The 16181-nt window shown below is 54.1% G+C and overlaps 2 protein-coding genes, 1 non-coding gene and 1 pseudogene across 12 annotated transcripts; all 4 read right to left on the bottom strand.

Moving 5' to 3' along the window:
* Positions 1-98: 98 nt before the first annotated feature.
* Positions 99-6228, bottom strand: Nat14 (N-acetyltransferase 14). Of its 8 annotated transcripts, none has more exons than XM_006540015.4 (4): positions 6153-6228; positions 2466-2526; positions 1776-1897; positions 99-1202 (listed from the first exon to the last, which is right to left on the bottom strand). In XM_006540015.4, exons 3-4 carry the CDS (start codon positions 1845-1847, stop codon positions 654-656), a joined length of 621 nt encoding a protein of 206 aa, XP_006540078.1. In that variant the 5' UTR covers positions 1848-1897; positions 2466-2526; positions 6153-6228; the 3' UTR covers positions 99-653. The 8 variants fall into 8 exon arrangements, with proteins under 8 accessions (XP_006540078.1, XP_006540082.1, NP_958743.1 ...); XM_006540019.4 differs by having other exon boundaries at positions 1776-1894; NM_201355.3 differs by lacking the exon at positions 6153-6228 and having other exon boundaries at positions 1776-1894; positions 2466-2854.
* Zfp628 (zinc finger protein 628) lies at positions 3102-9924 on the bottom strand. Of its 3 annotated transcripts, none has more exons than XM_006539779.4 (3): positions 9700-9924; positions 7572-7695; positions 3102-6329 (listed from the first exon to the last, which is right to left on the bottom strand). In XM_006539779.4, the coding sequence occupies exon 3, from the start codon at positions 6322-6324 to the stop codon at positions 3208-3210; it is 3117 nt and encodes a 1038-aa protein (XP_006539842.1). In that variant the 5' UTR covers positions 6325-6329; positions 7572-7695; positions 9700-9924; the 3' UTR covers positions 3102-3207. The 3 variants fall into 3 exon arrangements, with proteins under 3 accessions (XP_006539842.1, NP_739565.2, XP_006539843.1); NM_170759.2 differs by having other exon boundaries at positions 7589-7695; positions 9700-9888; XM_006539780.4 differs by lacking the exon at positions 7572-7695.
* Positions 7075-7140, bottom strand: Gm51297 (predicted gene, 51297). Its single transcript, NR_162808.1, has one exon. It is a non-coding gene; the product is annotated as a predicted gene, 51297 (primary transcript).
* On the bottom strand, positions 14418-16162 carry Gm5320 (predicted gene 5320; annotated as a pseudogene).

The following is a 16181-nucleotide window of genomic DNA, read 5'->3' as shown; positions in this document are numbered from 1 at the left end:
CTAGCAATTAATGTCAACTTCTTCGGAGAGGAGGAGCCAGACAGAAGGAGGGAGTCTGGAGAGAGCAGCTGGAAAATGCATCAGACAGGAGACAGGCACACAGAAGTTTCAGGGTTTATTAACAAACAGTGTAAAAAACCAGATGGGCTTGGAGACACTGTGCTCCTGGCCCCACCCACTCCCAGAAGATCTGTCCCCTTTGGGAGTTCCCTGTCACAGACTCTAACTTTTAGTCTCTCTCTCTCTCTCTCTCTCTCTCTCTCTCTCTCTCTCTCTCTCTCTCTCTCTCTCTCTCTCTCTTTCCTCAAATCTCCCTTCCAGACCTCAAACACAGGCAGCAGGGGCTTTGTAGACCCAGAACCCGACGTTTTTCAGTGCATACAGACTGGGGCAGTGGGGGTGAGGCAAAGGACTGGACACGGTGACCTCTAGTGGTCCCAGAAGACCAAGAAGGGATTTGTTCTACTTGAGTTTAGAGTCCTCATTGCAGCTGGCAGGCACACTGGGAATGTAAGTCCATCAACCTCGGTGCTTCACTATCAGCCCAGCAGACTAGGTAGACACTGAGGGGGGGATGTAAAGTGCCTGGCACACAGTAGGTGTTCTTTAGGTGCTGGTTCTCTGCCCATCTATCCAGTGGGCATGGTCTCTAATCACAGGTCTTTGCTGAATTCCCTAACCAGCATATAGCCCATGCAGCCCCAGCCTCCCTCTGCCTGGTAGCCACAGGCCTCCAATAACCCTGCCACCCCCCAAGCGGCTACAGCCACTGGGACCACGAGCCGGGCCCGAGGCTCCCCCATACTTCCAGCCCATGCTCGGGCTCGAGCCTCGGCAAAGGCCAGCAGCCTTCTGCCCACGCCCCTGCGACGGTGCCATCGAGAGACAGAGAGGCGGGTGACTCGGGCTCCATCCCCCACGTTGGCACCAGGGGCCAGAGCCAGGACTCCACACACATCGCCGGAGCCACGGACAGCCACCCAGGGCCCTCCCAGGCCGCCTGGTGGAGGCAGAGAGCCCCATCGGGCTCGCAAACCCAGCTTCACAGCGGCTACAGCCAGAAACACGGGCAGCAGGAGGGCCAGGGCGAAGGAGGCCAGGATGAAGCGCAGTCCGCTGCTGGCTGCAGCCAGGAGGAGAAGGGCTGGAGGTCGTGTCAGAGCGTGGAGGGCCACACGGTTTTCCGTGTCTTTTACACCAGCCTGTGGGTGGGAGTAGAGGCTCAGCCATTCATCACATAAGAACTTCCGAGGAAGGATTTCTCTTCTCAAGTGAGAAGAGAAGCCAGCGGATGGGGTGGTCCCAGTCTGGCCCATTGGGTGTTAAGGGCTGAGCGAATGAATGCGGTTTGCCCGAATGAAATGAACTGATTTAGGACCTGAGGCCCATGAGTCCGGATGGCATGCTAAGGTAACGCACCAAAGGAGACTGAACAGGATAGGCAAAGTGAAGACATGGGCTCTTCGCTGGAAGGTCTGGGGTGTGTGTGTGTCTCAGTAGCCCTCATTTTGGGACTGGTAAGTGGGGCTGAATGGAGGTCAAGAGACCTGAACACCCAGCCCCTACACCCTTTCAATTGCTTTTTTAAAAATGGCAGCTGAGGTTTAAGTAGGGAGAAGGCAGTAGAGAAAAGAGACCAATTAAAAACAGCTGAGGCGAAAATCCCCTCCCCCAGGACCCCCGGAGCTCAGGCAGGTGGGCGGGGCTGATGGAACCCACTTTGAATGGCCCTAAGAAGCTGCGCATGCTCACTGGTGCCCCTGCCGGCCTCTCACCTTCAGCATCTCCAGCACCAGGGGCTTCTCATCTTCCCTCATTTCCCGCACTGACAGGTGGTTAGGGGCCATGGTAGCCCCCAGGCAGGCCCCTCCCCAAGGGAGCTGACGTTGTACACCTGCTGAAAACAAGTAGGTTGGTGTTAGGTGGGCACCTGAGTTCTAAGAGCCCTGGGAGGGATGGGCCGCAGTGTTTCCCAGATCGCCAAGGACCCTAGAGCATTGCCAAAGAAGACTGTCACAGTGGCAGGCCAGGTGCCTCCATACCCAGTGGGGCTCTGAAAATCGTCCCGAATCGTCCCCCACTCCGGAGAAGACATTCATTGATCTGCCTGTAAACTCATCCCCTATCCAAACTCCAGCAGCCGGTCTCCTGAAGTGGTCCCACCCCACATAGCAGAAACAGGGCCCTGAAAGGCACCTCCACGGGGTTGCTCGAATCCCTTGACAGTAAGGGAGAAGGGGGGCAGGGGCAGGAGAGGGTCACCACCGGAAGTGACGTCCACGCTCCCGACTGGAGGCAAGACCGGCACCTTAGCAACTGTTGCCAAGCTTCCCCCACTATGGGGCAGGGGTTGGGAGTAATGGAGGAAACTGCGAGGACGAGGGAAGAGCTGTGACCTGCTGGAGGCCAGTGGGAGAACCTTGGAGAAGGGGGGATGGGAGTGGGGGACAGAGAGGGTTTCTTACCCGGCCTGCCTGGGAGGATTAGCACAGCTCCTTTCTTGCTGGTCCTTCGTTGCTAAGCGACCTGAGCATCAGGAAGAGGAGGCGTTGCTTGTGAACCTAATCTCATTGGCGCTTGGGTCTTTGAGGGAAGGGATGAGGGGTAGCATCAAGCATCCCCATCAGCTGAGACCTTATTCTCAACCCGGAGGCACCTGGGGTATCGTTTGAATTAATAATATTCCTCTACCTACCTTTCAGGTGAGGTAAGGGTGGTTTATAGGAAAGAAGTGGAAAATCCAGAAATTGATCCCTAACCCTCCCTGCTATAAGTACAACTACAGACGAATACATACAAAGGTTGGGAAAGGACCAGAGAAATAGCTCAGGGAGTAAGAGAGCTTGCCAAAAGGAAACCCACATGACTGACTCCCACTGTCTCTCTGTCCTCTGCAAGTGTACCCGCCCTCCCACCCCCAGCACAGTAAAAGCCTTAACAGTTTAAAGGATGGGGGAGCTGGACCCCACCCCGGAGAAGCATTTAGCCCTCCAAGTACAAAGCAAGTCACCTCAGATCCGGGAAGCAAGAATGAAGACTTCCAGGTCTGAAGCAGGGGCTATGCCCATGACTATACCTCCCCCATGAAAACAAAACCAGGAAGAGATTCTGGGTCTTTATTAGCAAGTCCAGCCAGCAGCCCCCCTGACTCTGGGGCTGACCCCAGCCCAGCTGAGGAGAACAGTTAATTGCGGGGAGGGGGTCTCTTCAAAACGTGTGTACCAGTTGGACTGCAGGAAGAGTCTGCACAATCTGGATGGAGGGCAAGTTCTGGGGAGCCATGACCCCTGGTCCAGCCACTGCGGGGACCACTTGTACCATCTGGGACGGGGGAGCTACGGGCACCCCCACAGGGGCAGAGACCGGGCCAGGTGCTGACGGGGCCAGGAGTTGCAGTGTTGTGGTGCCTCCTGCAACGCTGCTATTTTCTAGCAGATCAGTAGCTGGGGCGCTACGAATGATAAGGAGTTTCTGTCCTGATGGGCCAGTGGCCGCTGGCTCCGCCAGACCGGGGGAAAGCGTTTCCACCTCCTGCACGCAGAGCCTAGTCTGCTCACCATCCGCCCCACTCAGCACCAGCACACTCTGCAGCCCCTCATCTGTCTGCAGTGTCTCAAACAGGACGTCCTGGACCACACCAGCACCGGCCTCACTGTCTCCCACTTCCCCGGGCCCAGGGCCGGTCAGCAACTCTTCAGTTGCCCCACTCTGAACCAGCAGCAGGTTTGGAGCTTCTGTAGTGCCAGCTCCTCCATTAGAATTGGAGACTTGGCCTGTCAGGGGCTGGAGCTGGACCGTAGTCACCTCCTGTGCTGGTTGTAGCTGGACTGTAGTCACTTCCTGTGCAGGCTGTAGTTGTACCGTGGCCACTTCCTGTGCTGGCTGAAGCTGGACCCCACTCACTTCCTGTGGTCCTGTCTCCCCACTCCCTACATTCTGCAGAACAATGAGGCTCTGCCCTCCCCCGCTAGCCCCTGCATTGGCCCCTCCTTGCAGCCCCAGACCACCTGGGCCTGGAAACCACACCACCCCTGTCCCCTGTCCAGCTTTCCCAACAGACCGAGGGCCTGGCCTTGCAGCACCACTGCCCGGACCTCCAGCACTGGCAGGAGGCAGCAGAATGACTTTAGGGGGTGGAGGCGGGGGTGGAGGAGTAGGGGATTGGACACTGCTTGGAATCAGCTGGAGGCCCTGGGCAGTCTGTACCAGGAGAAATGTTTGAGAACTGGGAGCAGCCGGGCCTGGGGGCGTAGGCTGGGCTGTTCCCCCAGCTACTTCAAGTGAAAGTGTGGCCTGTAGGTTAGGGAGTACGTGAACATCTTGAGCAGCCAGTGGAGTTGGAGCTGCAGCCAATGGGGCAGGGGGCTGCGATGCTACAGCAGAGCCGGTGGTGCCCGAAGTTGTGGTGGCTGGGGTGTGCGTCCTCAGATGCCGCTGCAGGTAGGCAGCCATAACAAAGCCACGGCCACAAATGGGGCAGGCAAAAGGGCGCTCGGCAGAATGAGTGCGCTGGTGCAGCAGCAGGTTGGAGGAGTGTGTGAAGGTCTTGGGGCAGAGCGGGCAACGGAAGGGGCGCTCGCCCGTGTGCACCCGCTGGTGCTGCCGCAAGTTGGACGTCTGTGCGAAGCTCTTGCCACACACACTACATGAGTGGGGCCGCTCACCGGTGTGCACATGCCGGTGGCGCCGCAGGCACGAAGTGTTACGGAAGGCTTTGCCACACTCAGTGCAGGCATAGGGCCGCTCACCCGAGTGAAGTCGCAGATGGTACTGATAGTGGGACGACCACTTGAAGGTGAGGCCACACTGGCCGCAGGTGAAGGCTCGCAGGCCTGTGTGCACACGCTGGTGGATGGCCAGCAGGGAGGAGCGTTTGAAGGCTTTGCCGCACTCCCCACACTGGTAGGGCCGCTCACCTGTGTGGTCCCGAAGGTGGTAGCGCAGCCCGGAAGAACCCTTGAAGGCCTTCCCACACTCGGCACATTTGTAGGGCCGCTCTGCAGAAACCACCGGGGCAGGTGGAGGAGGAGGGGGTGGGGCAGGAGTGGCTGGGGCTACAGGTTCCTGGGGACAGGTGACCTCCGCAACCTCAGCCTGGGGAGGTGGGCGTCCGGCTGCCGCCTCCTCCACGTGACACTGCTGGTGAGCCAAGAGGCTGGCCAGTTGTGGGAAGGCACCATCACAGCTGCCACAGCGAAAGGCCTGTCCACTGGCCGCACCATGGCTGTGCTGGTGACGGGACAGGCCAGCCACCGTCCGGAAGGACTTCCCACAAGGAAGACAAGCAAAGTTAGGAGGGCCTGGAGTGGCAGGTGGGGGCTGTGGTAGGGCGGAGTCAGCCTGGGGCAGCTCGGCAGGCACATCCTGGGACTGGGTGGCTACAGGGGGCCCCGGGCATGGCTGGTGCTCCAGGAGGAGCTCCTCGCTGCTGAAGCCCTGCTCGCAGCCATCGCAGCGGTACACTAGCTCCACTGTAGTCTCAGCAGCAGCCAAAAAAAGCTCGGGCACCACGGGTGGGGGCTGGGGTGGTGGGGCTGGAGGCTCAGGCGGGCTACGGGGCTGCAAGTAGGCATCAGAGACCAGAACCTTGGTGTCAGCTCTGCTGGTCTCCCCTGGGGGGGCGGGGGCAGGGGCGGGGCCGGGGGCAGGGCCGTGGGTGCGGTGGTGCAGCAGCAGGTTGGAGGAGTGTGTGAAGGTCTTGGGGCAGAGTGGGCAACGGAAGGGGCGCTCGCCCGTGTGCACCCGCTGGTGCTGCCGCAGATTGGTGCTCTGAGTAAAGCTCTTCCCACAAATGCCACAGGTGTAAGGGCGTTCTCCTGTGTGCACATGCCGGTGGCGCCGCAAGCTGGAGGAGTTCTTGAAGGCCTTGGGGCAGTCAGGGCACGGGTAGGGCCGCTCACCGGTATGCTGTCTCAAGTGGTATTGGTAATGGGATGACCACTTGAAGGCCAGACCACACTGGCCGCAGGTGAAGGCCCGCAGGCCTGTGTGCACACTGCGGTGGATCTGCAGCAAGGAAGAGCGCTTGAAGGCTTTGGGGCAGTCTGGGCACTGATAGGGCCGCTCGCCTGTATGGCCCCGCTGGTGGTAGAGGAGGGCTGAGGAACCCTTGAAGGCTTTGGGGCAGTCCGGGCATTTATAGGGCCGTTCACCTGTGTGAGTGCGCTGATGGTGCAGGAGCCGAGATGACCACCTGAAGGACTTGCCGCATTCCCCACACTCATACTGAGCAGCTGGGGTGGGTGCTGGCGCAGTGGGCCCTGGCTTTTCCCCAGTTCCCTCGGTGGTGGAAGCTGGCGCCATGTCCACGTGGGAGCCGGCCATCACACCTGGTGAAAGGATTCTGATCAGAATGAGCAAGCACTGGACCTCCTCACCACTCACAGCGGCTCTTCAAGGAACAGGGGCAGCCTCCCTGTGTCGCCCATGCTGTGGGGGCTCTTCCTTAGGGGGGTTTGCAACAGCGTGGGTTTAACACACATTATCGAAGACTCAAGGGAGGAGTAATGGGGCACCTGGGATGTGAAACTTCTCAGCAAAAGAGCTCCTCTAGGAAGCAAACAGTTCCAAAAAGGGGTGCTCTCTAAACAATGTCCTGCCTTCAGGACACTGGCTCCTTCTGTCATCAGTCCCTTGGAAGAAGCCTCTGGCTTGGCTTCTTGCCTATTTTGAAGAGTTACGTCCTCAGCACTCATCTCCCTACTTCACCCTAAACAATTTCACTCTAAGGAAAGCCACTGAGTAGGGATCAAGGCTCAGGCATCCACTCCAGCACCCACTACCTGCCTCATTCCCTCTCAGATCCCCCAAATCCCTAGTGAGGATGCCCTGTTCCCACAGGATCTGCAACCTCTTTCCATCACGCAGTGTTACCAGCCTTGTACACACTCTCCCTGGCACACCCTGCCTGTGCATATATTGATGCCCGCAACTCAACATAGCCCATGCCTCTCAGCTCCCAGCACTTTCTCTGATCTCCATGCCCCCCCCCACCACCACCACCAGGGATAACCCTTAGCATGTTTCTTCTCCCACTGAAATCCTCTTGCTTCGCTGTCCTTAGCCACTGGCCGTGCTGATGACTGGAAAGAGAAGAGCGATCTGAATAATAAATATTCTCATCCTCCAATCCAGGCACCAACAGGTCCCAAACGAGCCAAATGTCTTTCCACCCAGGAGGCATCTTGTGATGTCTGGAGACACTGGCTGTTGCTTGTCTGTCAAGGGCAGGGACAGAGGTGCTTCTCAGCACCCTACAGCACACAGGATGAATCCCTACAAAGATGCAGTCCAAAAGAGTAGCAGCTGACAACTGCAAGGGTCCCCGCCCCCAAATACTCTATGCCATGGCCTCTGACCTCCCATGGCATCCTCTAGCAGTTTGCTTCTCTCCTGGCCCAATCCCAGCAGCATATGTAAGGAAACAAGACCCCTTGTTCCACTTCCCCCAGCCCTTTATATGTCAGGGGGACTAACCTGCCCCTCCCTCTGGAACCACGTCAGGTGCCTGCAGTCCCCACATACCCCAGCTCCTTGTACCTGCAGTCCCCACATACCCCAGCTCCTTGTACCTGCAGTCCCCACATACCCCAGCTCCTTGCTGCTGAGTCTTTCCTTTAAGCATATCTCCTAGCTGCAGATGGCTGACTCTCCCTTCTGTGACCACCTTAGCCTTCGGGCTGGATCCTTCTAAACCTGGAGGTGGAGAATCAGAGCTCAGTCAAGAACTGCTGTCTTCCTCTCTGCCCCCACTGCCCCTCTCTGAAAGCCCTTACCCTCCCCTAGGATTCCACAATCTATAGAAAACTCTAAAAGTGTGACTCTACCCAGGCCTCTCCTTTGCTCCAAATGCTTGGGACACAAGATACCTCACACTTAACCACAATCTAACTCCAGGTCTTTCTCCCTCTATGCTCTCCTGTTACAAAACTTAAGGGTTGGGCAGGAGATGTAGCTCAGTTGATGGAGTGCCTATCCAACACACACAAAGTCCTAGGTGTGAGCCCCAGCACTGCTAAACCAGGTGTGGTAAGAGGAGGCTAAGACAGGAGGATGAGTCTGAGGCAAACCTGGATAGTAGTCACACCTATAAGGGGACAGAAGACAAACTCCCTTACAGGAGCCTGCTGACTGCGCATAACTACGTCCGTCTTCTCCCCTCTTGCAGGCCTCCTGTCCCTCTAGCCGTTCAACTAAGCAGGGAAAGCTACCACCACCTTATGCCTAGTGCCCTTCCCCTCCACCATCCACAACTCACACTGTCACCTCCAAGTCTTCAAGAACTCACCCCAGAGAGCCTTCCTCAGACCACCCTTGAGCACTCCCTGATCTCCTCCCATGCCTTATTTGCTCCCTTCTTCACGGGGCCCATCACCTTCTAAATACTATAGGGCAAGCATTTCTCTTTGTCTTTTTGAGACACAGTTTCTCTGCACAGCCCTGGCTGTCCTGGAACTCACTACCTAGACCAGGCTGGCCTCGAACTCAGATGTCTGCATCTGCCTCCTGAGTGCTGGGCTCAAAGGCGTGCATCACCACCACCCTAGCCAGGACTTCTCAACCTCACCAGCACAGAGATTTGGAGACAGGTCATTCTTTGTCAGAGGGGCTGTCTAATAAATGGATGGGTGTTCATCAGGATTCCTGACTCAATAGGATGGATGCCACTGGTAACAAAACACAGTGCCAGCTTGACCCTTCCCTAGTAAATCCTGAAGTCAGTACTGCAGTGACAGTACCCCAGGACAGTCCCATCAACATATAAGTCTCTTACTGCTTGTTCTACTCTGTCAATGTTCACATCATCCAAACAGAGAACCTCTGCTTCGTTCGATCGATCGTTCTCTGATGCATCCATCACCCACCAAAACATCAGGAGAGAGCATGCTCAGTAAAGACAGTCTGAGTGAAGAGAGGGAGGCACCCCCTTTTGACAGGTTATAAAGGATTTCTTTTTCAAAGGGCAATAGGCTATGAAGGATTGTTTTTTTAAAGGGCTGTTGTTCCTTTTGGCGTGTAGGTGACAAATGAGGTTCAGAAACTGTCTGTGCCTCTGAGGCCATATCTTTTAACACAAGAGGCCCAACGGAACAGGGACCCATCTTAGCAGTGAGAGTGCCCTTTAAGCGTCTGGGCTTTACGAGGAAGCTCTTGGGGTTTGGGATGTAGCTCGGTTATTAAGGGTTAATGACTGGCATGCACAAAGCTCTGGGTTCTTGTCACAGTACACCATAGAACTGGGCGTGGTGGCACAGGCAGGCCTGTAATCCCAGCGCGCAGATGAAGGCAGCAGGATCGTAAATTTAAGGTCATTGTCAGCTATACAGTGAGTCTGACGGCATCCTAAGCTACATGAGGTTTTATCTGGGAGGGAAAAAAGATCTCTTTGTTCAGATAGTCTAGGGACCAGCAGAATTATGAAACTTTTCCTTCAATGTTTGGGAAACTATCACCCGCTTTTAAGGAAATAACCCCCTTTTAGGAGAAAGGGGAGAAGGGAAAGGGCAGGAAGCTTTGCAAAAATGCAGCTAAACACACTGTCCTTACCCCTTTAAGAGGGCGGAGCCGGCCTAACAGATTAAATATCGGAGGCGAAATAGCGACCTTCCCTTTAAGGTACCCCTTCCGGTTTCCCGCTCGCCGTTCTCCAAACGACTCCGCCCTCCGGCCCTTCCCCCACCGCGCCCTCCGGTCTCTCACCTGTGGCCCCGGTCGGGGAGGGGGATCAAGGAGAACCCCAGGGCCTTCCCGCGGGGGCTGACGGGAAGCGGGGCCCGGCACAGCGCTGCGGGACCCGCGGCCCGGGAGGGGGCGGGGGCGCGCTCCCTCCCCACGGCCCCCGGCGCGAGGCACTCAACCTTTATCGGCGGCCTCTCGCGCACACAAACCCCGCCGCCGCCGCCTTCGTGCGTCATGACGCAACGCGCCAAGCCCGGCCCGGCCCCACCCACTGCTGGGGTTCGCCAGATGCAGAATCCCGGGGGTCCAAGCCTCAGGCCCGTGGTGTACACGCAGACCCTGTTCCCTCGTGCTGGGAAGGAAACTGAGGCACTCAACCTTCCTGCATGGCCTGGGATGGCCTGGGTCTCGGGAGTCTGAGTTGCCCCTACAAGCCTGCTTTTTTTCCCCTGCCTGCTGGTATCTGGGGCCAAGCTTGCTTTCTGAGCCTGTGCTGAGACTTTCGGATAGATTATTTTTGTTGTCTTAATTGTTTTTTGTTTTTGTTTTTTACTTTTTGAGACAATGGGCTCTTGTAGGCTCATGTAGCACGGGCTGGCCTTGAATTTTTTTTTTTTTTTCCGAGACAGTCCTGGAACTCTGTAGACCAGGCTGGACTCGAATTCAGAAATCCTCCTGCCTCTGCCTCCCAAGTGCTGGGATTAAAGGTGTGCGCCACCACTGCCCGGCTGCCTTTTTCTTAAGATCTATTTATTTTTACCTTCTCTGTATATGTGAGTTCCCACATGCATGTCTGTGCACCCCATGTGTGCCTGGTGCCTGAGGAAGCCAAAACAGAGTGTCAGATCCTTTGGAGCTAGAGTTACAGGGCAGTTGTGAACTGTCTGGTGTGGTCCCAAGGAACCGAAGCCCAGTCCTCTGTAAAACTAGCAGTTGTTCTTAACTACAAAGCTATCACCCCAGCCCTAACTTAGAGGGCTGGTGAGATGGCTCAGACTGATGGTACTGATGCTCGCTGCCCAGTGAAGCCATAGAGGAGTCTTAATCCAGCAACATGGCTATTGTGGCTGGAACACAGATATGACCTTAGTACACACCTTTAATTCCAGGAGACAGAGGCAAGCAGATCTCTTTGAGTCCAAGGCCAGCCTGGAATAGAGCAAGTTTCAGGTAAGGAAAAGCTTAGGACCAGGTTTGGTGGTGCATGCCTTTAATCCCAGCACTCAGGAGATAGAGGCATGTAGATCTCTGAGTTCTAGGCAACCAGTTCAGTTGAATCAGTGAGTTGAGAGGCTATGCAGAGGAGTTCAGAGGTAGTTTTCATAGAGATGGTTTTATAGAGACAAGTTGCAGGTGAAGACACAATGAGCCAGAGAATAAAAAGAAGCCAAATTAGAACAGATTTCTAGAGTTAGTTTGAGGTCAAGCAGAGCAATTCAGTCAGAAGCTGAGAGAATCAGTCACTTTGGAGAGGTGTTTAGGCCAGAGAAGCTGAGTTGAACCAGCCAGCCAGAATTCAGAAAGAGCTAGAAAGGGTGAGTTTATTCAACAGTAGACATCAGAGATGGCAATTACATCTGGAAAATAGCAATTACATTTACAACATGGATATGGTGAAAGGTGAGAACAAACTCCCACAAGTTGTCCTCCAATCAGCATCTATGCTGTGTGGCAAATACATGCATGCCCATACACACAAAATAAGTGGCTGAATGTAATTTACATTTTTTCATTTTATGTATGAGAGAGAGAGAGATCCAGAGAACCCGCCTTTGATTTCTAGAATCCACAACAGTGGCTCACAACTGTAACTCCAGTCCCACAGAACCCTCCCGAGACACCGTGGACACAGGCACAGACATGAGTGTGGTAAAACACACATACACATAAAAAGAAATATATTATTTAAGTTCAAAGTCTCGCCTGAGATTCAAGGCAGCCCCTTAGCTGTGAGGCCCTGCAAAGTCAAAAAGAAAGTTCCAAGATTCTGATATGCAGTGACACAATAGACACCCTGTAGGGTCCGAAAGTCAAGTCGCTGAAGACTTCAGACTCAGTATGCAAAGACGGTTTATTCTAGAGAAACAACCAGCATGCAGAGGTCAAATATTTTTCAAAATGTCAACCCCAGACAAAGGTGCATAGGCCTTCTTATAGGGGGACTGTCAGGAAGGATCAGGTAATCTAAAATTTCATTGGTGAGTGCTAGGCTGGGGGGGGGGGGTCATGGGTGGTCAGTGGCCTGCATTCCTATGTCACGAACTTTAACTATAGGATGAGGTAGGGCTACCCAGCGCAGATGGCCCATTCTGAGATAAAGTATTTTCCCCATTTTTGTGGTTATCCCCAGGTCTTCTTTGGGAGGAGTTTTATGACCTTGTTTCTGTGTTTTGTGGTCTGCTTGGAGCTGGTGCCTAATTGCTTTCTTTTCAAAGTCAGGCCTGGTCCTTAAATGAAGACAAATGGGGTTTATGTTGTCCTTTCAATTCCCATTCCAAAATGGGGGAGTGGGAAGATAGGAAAAAGAAAGAAAGGAAGAAAGGAAGAAAGGAAGAAAGAAAGAAAGAAAGAAAGAAAGAAAGAAAGAAAGAAAGAAAGAAAGAAAGAAAGAAAGAAAGAAAGAAAGAAAGAAAGAAAAAGCCACCCAAACCCAGCAGGGCAAACATTAGATCCTGTATTTCCACTGCCGCAGCACAGGACATCCTGTGGGCTTTGTTGCAGCATGCATGGCCTCCATGGACGCTGGTTCTTCTCCACATATTTTTCTTTACCAAATGTTCTACATTCTTGGTTTCTCCAACGTCCTCAGGTTTCCATCTTGTGGAAGACTTCACTTCTATAACTTCATACATGGTCCACTCAAGGTCTTTGTAGTGGTTTGAAACAAAATGGCCTCCATAGGCTCATAGGAAGTGACAGTATTAGGAGGTGTGGCCTTGGAGGAGGTGTGGCTTTGTTGGAGGAAGTGTGTCATTAGGGGGTGGGCTTCAAGGTCTCCGAAGCTCAAGCCAGTTCACCTCCTGCTGCCTAATGAATGCAGAACTCTGAGCTCCTCCACCACCATGTCTGTCTGCGTGCTACCATGTTTCCTAAGATGATAATGGACTAAACCTCTGAACCTGTAAGCCAGCCCCAATTAAATGTTCTCCTTTGTAAGGGTTGCCGGGATCGTGGTATCTGTTCACAGCAATAGAAACTCCACCCTTAGCAGGTAAAATTCCAAGTTTCCTGGAATACAAGCACTCCGGTACTGGGTAACTGAGATGGTGCCTTAAGTGATTACCGAGGCGGGGATGGGGGTGGGGGTGTAGCATATACAGCGTGGATACACTAGACACAGGATTTGTTTTCTAACTGCAGTGGATGGCATACTGTTCCATACTGTTCAGAACAGAATGCAAATTAAGATGACGAATGCTTTAATTCTGGAATTTTCCGTGTGGTATTTGAAGACCAAGATTGATTGTCTAAACTAAAACTAGAGAGACCTCAGATTACACGGGGCTGTGGGGGGTGGGGTGACGGGGGTTCCGGGAATGCTCACACAAATGGAACAGGAGAAAAGGGGGCCTGGGACCTTGAGCTGGACCACCCAACATCAGTATAGATATTTCGCGCCCCCTGGCGGATCATCCCCAAGTTGCAAGCTGTGTGCTCAGGCTGGACATGGCTTGGAAACAGAGGAGCTCGTGGATGTTTCTCTTGGCTGCTAGGAGCAAGGAATCCAGGTCAACTTCTGGAACTGAGCTAGCAAAAATGCTATTAGCTACAGCAGTGGTGACCCCTGGCTGGCCCTGGGAGTGTGAGCCTTTCATTCGACTCTGGAGAGACCCGAGAGTACACTTCCAGCAACTCTGGACCAAGGAATTCCAGCCTTCCCCCACCTACCAAGATTTGTAAAAAATAGACTTTATCTGGACGTGGAGACAAGCCTCCCTAAGGAACCACCCATAGGACCTAGGTGTAAGTGTTAACAGCTCTGAGGGGAAAGGTTTCCTTGACCCAAGTGTTGCAGTTCCGCTATTCTGTAAGTTAGGCGCCAAGAAATACCACAAAGTTGCACTACACATCAAATCTTACTCACATAAGAGATTTACTGGGAAAGACACAAGAGGGTGGCTGCCTCTGCTCAGGTGAAAAGCAGCAAAGAACTGGACAGGAAGCGGGCTTCATATAGAATTTCCTGGGTGGGACGGTCAGAACTTTCTAAGGTGGTCTGGGCTTGTTGGGATTCTCTGGTCTCTTCTTGGGCTCCCCCTCCCCTTTCCTTTCCTCTGTAGGACAGAGCTTGGCTGCTTGCATCTCTATGGGCTGGAAATGGCCTTTATGGTTGTTTGAGTAGTCTGGGGGCAGGGCCTGGCCACTGGCTCTCCTCCAGGGACTTACACTCAAAAGGGTGGTTCACTTTAAGATAATATACTTTTTCTTCCCAGAATTCTCTCCCACTGATGCAGTCTCAGGTTCAGCTGGGTCTGTGTGCTTCCTTAGAAAGGAGTAAATAACTGTTTTTCCTTTCTTCTTTTTCCATCAGACTCTAGCCAGAGCCTGAGTGTGCTCTTAAACGTCCTCACCATGGCTTTGGGCTTCCTTGCTCTGCTGTGTGGCTTGGCTACCTGCTGTCTTGTGGCTGACTTCCCAGTTCATCTTCTCCCTCCCTTCTCCTCCTCTTCCTCCTCCTGACAACTGTGAGCTTTACAGCTTGCCTGCTCTGGGACTTTCTTCTTTTCTTTTCTTTTTTTGAGTTAGAGTCTTTACTAGATATTAGTTCAGGCAGATGCCTTGGTTCTGGATCCCCTCTCCCTTTAGGTCACAGTGAGCGGGTTTCTTCAGAAGAGCCTGTGGGGCTGAGACTTCTGAGCCCCATGGGCAGAAGCAGAACTGGAAAGCCTCAAATACATGCTGCTTCCATGCTTCCAGGCTGGGCAGCAGGGAGGAGAGCCCAGGGCTCTCCGTCAGACACCTTGGAGGTTTGGTAGGACAGCAGCTGTACACCCGCCTCTGCCGGGAGGCCGATCACAGGGTTGGAGGGCTGAGCTGGGAACGTGAGCAGGGGTTGGCCCCTGCATAGTGGCACCTCTAGTCTGAAAACAGTTCCGTTGAGCACCTGCAGCATTGGTGTGGTGCCCTGGTAGGGAGTACCAGTCAGGGCCACAGTCAGGAGGCATTCCCCGCTGCCCTGCTCCCCTGGGACCCCAGGGTTGTGGAAGATGGTGACATTGAGGCCAGCCTCTTTCACCAGTAGCTTAGCGTTCAGCAAGTTCATGTCTGCCTGCTTAGATGCTTCTCTCAGAAGGCCGACAATGACTACAGGGCTCAGGCAGGTCCCAGCATTCTTCAGAGATGTTCCTTGTGTAACCACCTGGATGGTCCCTTTAGGGGAGCCAGCCCAGGCGTGCATCTGCCAGACCAATCCAAGGCTTAGTGTGTGGAGAGAAGGCACTGGTGAGGGCCTGGGCGTTCACGACGCCTGTTAGAGATTTCCCCTTCACCATGTCCACAAACTGGACTGCGATTTCCTCCCCACAGCAGCTCTGGGCCTTCTTGGTGCTGGCACCCAGGTGGAGACAGCTGATGATGTTCTCGTGGTCCACTAAGGCCCGGTGGTGGCTCTTCTGTAAATATATCCAGTGCAGCCCCAGCACATTGACCAGACCGCAGGCCACCTTCATCCACAATGCCTCCTCGAGCACAGTTCACCACTCGCACGCCTTTCTTGCACTGAGCAAAGGTGCTGTCATGCAGCAAGCCTGTGGTGGAGGGCAGGAGAGGGGTATAGATAGTTATGAAATCACAGAGAGGCCAGATCTCCTCCAGCGGCAGCTGCTGAACACCAAAGGAGGCCGCGACTTCAGGAGAGATGACGGGGTCATAGCCTACAGTCTTCATTCCAAAGGACTGCATTCAGGTGGCCACCTCTCTTCCGATTCTGCCTAGGCCAAGAATTCCCAGTATCTTCCCGTTCAATTCTGTCCCGTGAACTTCTTCCGGTCCCATTTGCCATCTTTCATCGAAGCCGTCGCCTGGAGAATCTGCCTGGCCAGACACATGATCATCCCACAGGTGAACTCCGCAGCACTGATGCTGTTTGCATTGGGGGTGTTCATGACTAAGATGTCCTTCCTCATGGCAGCCTCCAGAGCCACATTGTCCACGCCTGTACTAGCCCTGCCCACCGCCTGGAGCTTCTCTGCTGCATTGATGACAACAGCAGTGACCTTAGTAGCTGACCGGACAATAATGCCTTCACAGTCCTGCAGCTCGGCTGTCAGCTCCTTCTTGCTCAAGTTCTGCTTCTCCACCACCTGCAGCCCTCCATCTTGCAGGATCTTCCGGCAGCAGGGCTCCAGGCTGTCACTGATGAGTACTTTGCTCAGATTTGCAAAGGCCATTGCTAGAGTCAAGCCTTAGAATCAGTTGCTCTGGGTGGGCAGAAGCACTTAGTTCAAAAACTGCAGGCAAGGGCTGGCTCTGGTGACTGGGCAGGAATTTTCTTTTGTTTTTTA

Source organism: Mus musculus, chromosome 7 (assembly GCF_000001635.26).
Source record: "Mus musculus strain C57BL/6J chromosome 7, GRCm38.p6 C57BL/6J".
In the NCBI taxonomy this organism is placed as follows: Eukaryota; Metazoa; Chordata; class Mammalia; order Rodentia; family Muridae; genus Mus; species Mus musculus.
Note: the sequence above shows the minus strand (reverse complement) of the source record. Positions and strands in the feature narration are given on the sequence as shown.

Coding starts and splice junctions, on each gene's coding strand:
- Zfp628 (XM_006539779.4), bottom strand. CDS start 6,324: ATGGCCGGCTCCCACGTGGACATGGCGCCAGCTTCCACCACCGAGGGA.
- Nat14 (XM_006540015.4), bottom strand. CDS start 1,847: ATGGCCCCTAACCACCTGTCAGTGCGGGAAATGAGGGAAGATGAGAAG. Junction 1,203..1,775: donor TGGTGCTGGAGATGCTGAAG/GTGAGAGGCCGG, acceptor TCCCACCCACAG/GCTGGTGTAAAAGACACGGA.